Raw genomic sequence first — 5106 nt, 5'->3', positions numbered from 1 at the left:
CTTGCAAGGTAGAATTCGAGTCATGGTAGTGGGAGCGGGGAGGAAACATTTAGGAACTAGAGGAAAGTTGTATTTCTCATCGTTGTTACAGCGCACCCTGACTGAAATGGAGCCATTTTTAAAAGGAAATCACCAAAGTAAGATAAACATTAAAAACTAAATTTTTATGAATTAGAAATTAATTTTATTCAATAAGGATGAGCCTAACAGGATAATCGCTAGAAAGAAAATAGCTAGAAAAAAAATCTCTAGAAAGATAATTTCCAGAAAGGCTTGGTTTCTCAGGTTTTTATTTCTTTGGTTGGTTTATTACAATGTTTAGGAATTGCTCTAGCCAAAAACATTATTCAGAGTTAAATGTGGTCTTTCAGATCAGATTTGTAGATAAGATAGATAAGATTTATAGCGTAATGGCACATGTTGGGCTGCTAACCACAGATCAGCAGTTTAAAACTACCAGTCACTCCTCAGAAAAGGATGTGCTTCCTACTCCTGTGGGTGCCCTGGTAGTGTAGTAACTATGTGTTGGGCTGTAAACCACATGGTCAGCAGTTTGAAACCACCAGCAGCTCCTCGGGAGAAATACTGGGATTTCTATTCCCATAAATAGGTACAGTCTCGGAAACCCACAGGGGGTCTCTATGACTCAGCATTGACTCGATGGCAGTGAGTTTGGTTGGGTTTGGGTTTCTGCACCTTTAAAGAGTTATGGTCTCAGAAATCCACAAGAGCAGGTCTACCCTGGTCTATGGCGTTGCCACGAGTCAGAACTGACTCGACAGCATTGAGTTTACAGTGAGACAGTGCTCTTGCAACTACCTTGAAATGATCCTAAAATATTAATAATGGAAGAGCAGCAAGGATTTTGAAGTAAACAGAGAAAAAAAGTGAAAAATAACCAAAACCAATTTTTCAGGTTTGGAAAGGGCTAATGAATTGCCCTCACCACGGACTCTCAAAACTCATCTCCCCATTGAGCTGACACCTCCATCCTTCCTAGAGAAAAACTGTAAGGTAAAGAACAAAAGAAATTCACAATTCTTCTGATCACAGTGACCATGTCGTGGGGTTTCAATGTCCTCTTAGAACTTCTTATTTGATGTTAAAGTAGAGGGGGTGGGCAGGGAACTAGACTCCATCTTCATATTAATCATTATGAAATTGATGGGAACCCTTGTCATCTCCCACAAAATCTAGGATCACAAGAATTCAGCATTTAAAAAACAAAATTAATGCAAACATGAAGGAATCTAGGCAACATTATGCTGAGTGAATAAGTCAGTCACAAAAGAATATTCTATGAAACCACCTTTCTAAAAAAAGTCATTCACAAAAAGAAACATTCTTTGAGGTTTGCCAGGGATGGGAGGGAGAAAGGAGGAAAAATCCCCCATTAGATAGTAAACATCTCTGAAATGGGGATAGGACTGTAAAAGGTTCGTGAAAACTTCCTTTATCTTTTTTTTTCTCTATTACTACTGTTTATTATTGCATCATAACTTTGACATTTTATTCTCTACCATATCACGTTCATCATGATAATAGTATGCATAGCCATTGCATTTTACAAGGTATTCAACGGATGGAACTGTACATTTGCGTCATGCAATTCTGGTGACAGATGGAACCGATCTAAAGAAAAACTACTGGCCCAAGCGAAACCAAAACCCACTGCCATTGAGTCACTTCCAATTCAGAGCACCCGTGGGGGTTCCTTGATCTTTTCATTCTATTTTCTTTCTTTCTTTACTTTTTTTTCTACTTTTTTAAAATTCTACTTTCTGTGAACTTTTCAAAGGTTCCTCATATTAGCTACAGTCAGGGCAAAAGCAGGACACATTAAGGGGCGGTCAGCAGAGAATGGCCAAGGTAGTTGACGACGCTGGGAGAGTAAAACGCAACCATGGCCAATAACTGTTACTTACACCATCCTGCAATAATAGTCATTTTTTAAAACAATAATTTACAAGTGGGTACATAGGCAAATATGTACACTGAGCAGGTGTGTGACAGCATATGGGAATTTGCAAGTTTTGGCAAAGGGTATTTCTATATCCAAGGGGCTTTTTTAACTGTAGTAGGAAACAGAATTAAAAGATAATGGAGTTTTCCTATAAGCCCCCTGGGGTTCTTCAAACCCCATTGAATGTATTTGTATGTGCTACAAATATATGCAAGTATATAGTAGAGCATACAAAGGGCACAGTTATGAAAACTTCTGAGCCAGAACCAAACACCTTGAGAAAATGAGTCACTGTGAGAGACTTAGAACCATAGTCTCAGGGGACATCAAGGTCAGTTGACATAACATAGTTCGCAAAAACAAGGTTCTACCTATTGCTTCAGTGAGTAATGAATAGGGTGAGAGGCCACCCAAAGTGCACCTACTGATCTCTCCCCATTCAATGCAAAGAAGATTGGACAAAATCAATGACATGCCAACAGTTAGCCCGAAGGAGGAATCGCTCACACAAATCTCAGCATCCAAGATGCTGAAGAACGAGGGACAAGAGGAACTCGGCAGTGCCTGATGACTACTGCTGACAGCTCTGAAAGGCATCGCAATGGAAGGTCATGGATAATGTGGGAGGAAAATGGGAAACAAAACTCAAAAGTATAAAAAAGAGCAGGTTTGCTGGGCTGATAAAGACTGGGCAGAAGCCCCGAGACTGTAGTCCTTGGTCGACCTTCAAGTCTGAAACTGAACTCATGCCCATGGCTCTACTTTCAGCCAAATAATAGTTAGGATTATAAGGTGAACAATGATACCAGGAAGGTACCCATCCCTTAGAACACTCAACTATCTGAGACCGAAAGGGCAGCATTTGCCCAAGAAGACATGGGAGGGAGAGGAAAGAAGGAAGAGTGGGAACAGTAGGCATAGGGAAGGAAGAGGAAGAATGTTGTTACACCGTGGAGAATGCAGTCAATGCAGCAAATCAAAAAATGTTTGAATTTTTTCATGGAAAGCCAAACAAAGACTCAGAATCGCCTAGAGGACTGATGGTTCCTTAGCCTGAGACCAAAAGAACCGGATGGCGTCTGGCTGCCACCACAGACTGCTTTGAACAGGATCACAACAAAAGTAGTAGGACAATGTAGAACAAAATCTTTTTTTTTTTCAATGTGAAGGAGATACCAAGCCTATGACCCTTAGACACCTTTCAAACCTGGCACAGCACTCACTCCTGGAGATGACCTTGGTGACAATCAACCAGACAAGACCAAACGGGCAGCATTGACCAAAATCAAAGTTCAGCTAGCAGGTCTTGGCAGGAAAGAGAGGAAATGGAACTGGGAACACTGGGTGAGATTAGCAAAAGTGCTGTTGGGACTCGAAATGTGTGTACATTGTTGAATAGGAAATAAGCTTGCTTGGTCAACTTTTGCTCAAACCACAGTGAAATATTTTTTTAATGTGTGTATATGAATTGCATTCACCTTAACATGACTTGTCTGGGTGGGAACTAGATATTTTCGCTTGTGTGTTGACTTCTTTCTCTCCTTCCTCCATTCACAGATAATCTACGTAGCAAGAAACCCCAAGGACAATATGGTGTCTTACTACCATTTCCATAGAATGAATAAAGGACTTCCTGATCCAGGAACCTGGGATGAGTATTTTGAAAGTTTTCTGGCTGGGAAAGGTGAGAATTTGCGTTCATTTCCTTCATTTCTCAAAAATAGGAAATGCTTCCAGAAGACAGAGTCATTTCCTTAAAATCACAGAGGTGTTGCCTTCTTTAATATAAAGGAATTGTGAGCGTAACACTTTCTCTTTCTTCAGGAATTCTCCTTCCCGTGGATTATTTGTGTTGGTTGGATTCTACAACTTGTCTTATTTTTTCCCTGTCTTCCAGTGTGCTGGGGTTCGTGGTACAACCATGTGAAAGGATGGTGGAACGTCAAAGACCAATATCAAATTCTCTATCTCTTCTATGAAGATATGAAGCAGGTGGGAGACAGTATCAGCTAAGATGTTCTTATTTGACCATAAAGCATTTGAGTCATAATGTATTAACCCCATCAGGGACTCATGGATTAAGTCAGAGAGCAAAAATAATGATGTGTTTGATTGTTAAATTGTCCATGCATCAAAGTAGATATGGGATACCATAAGTCTGTGTATCACACAGCATTACTTGCAACTTCCTGGTATCTTAGGATCTGCTACATTCTCTCTTCTGGGCAGATTACTGCAAAATATTCATGATACCTTTCTTTCATGTGCACATTAAAATTCAGTGTACAACAGAAAAAAAGATTGCCACCAAATCTCAGAAAAGTCCATTCTGACTCATGGTGACCCGAGAGAGGGTTCCTGTGGGGCTGTAGATCTTGATGGGAGCACGTACCCTCGACTTTCTCTCAAGCAGCGTATGACGGGTTCAAACCACTGGTCTTGCAGGTCCAATGTGTACCTGACAGGACTTTGTCTTGGCATCATTGGTGGTTATTTTTTGTTTGTTTTTGGTTTTTTCTCAATAGTACTAGAAGAATGTCATTGTTTCAAGAAACAGCTTTAAAATGGTAGCATATTAGAAATTATCATTTAAAGTTAAAGTTCTTGAATTCAAGGCATGGCTTGACCACAAATGTCCATTATTCTTCATAATGGCACATTACATTTTGGAGATTTAGTATCCTTAATGGAAAATAAGGGTAATATAGAACCCTCCAAGTGTTTGAACCAGGATCAAATGAGACAATATTGATGGAAGTTCACAGTAAATGATAATCTATCCAGCCACTTTCTAGGAATCCACTGACTGCAGATCTACAAAGGATTACAGTCTCTGTTCTTACATTTGTAATGGAAAGCTTGGCGCTCACAAGTGGTCCATAGACTAACTCACCGCAGGCCTACTACATAAGAGTCTACTTTTACATAATTCTAGGTGATTTGTGAGAGCCCTGGTTACATGGCCCTGTGATCTACAAGGTCAGCCCTTCCAAACCACCAGCTACTCCATGAGAGAAAGAGGCTTTCTACTGCTGTAAAGGGTTCGTTTCAGAAACTCATAGGGACAATTCTACTTTGTCCACTAAGAGTTGGCATACACTTGATGGCAGTGGAAGCGGGTGAGAGAGAGGGAGGAGGAGGGA

General features: G+C 40.3%; 1 protein-coding gene across 1 annotated transcript in view; it reads left to right on the top strand.

The window, feature by feature from the left end:
* SULT1C4 (sulfotransferase family 1C member 4) overlaps nt 1-5106 on the top strand; it is a 15159-nt gene that overhangs the window by 6113 nt on the left and 3940 nt on the right. Inside the window, exons 4-6 of the mRNA XM_030888467.2 lie at nt 917-1014; nt 3521-3647; nt 3861-3955. Of these exons, the coding sequence (XP_030744327.1) occupies nt 917-1014; nt 3521-3647; nt 3861-3955 (320 nt within the window). The remainder of the gene's footprint in view (nt 1-916; nt 1015-3520; nt 3648-3860; nt 3956-5106) is intronic.

This window comes from Echinops telfairi, unplaced genomic scaffold, assembly GCF_000313985.2.
Source record: "Echinops telfairi isolate 266 unplaced genomic scaffold, ASM31398v2 ScPeMD7_7467;HRSCAF=8505_1, whole genome shotgun sequence".
NCBI lineage: Eukaryota > Metazoa > Chordata > Mammalia > Afrosoricida > Tenrecidae > Echinops > Echinops telfairi.
Note: the sequence above shows the minus strand (reverse complement) of the source record. Positions and strands in the feature narration are given on the sequence as shown.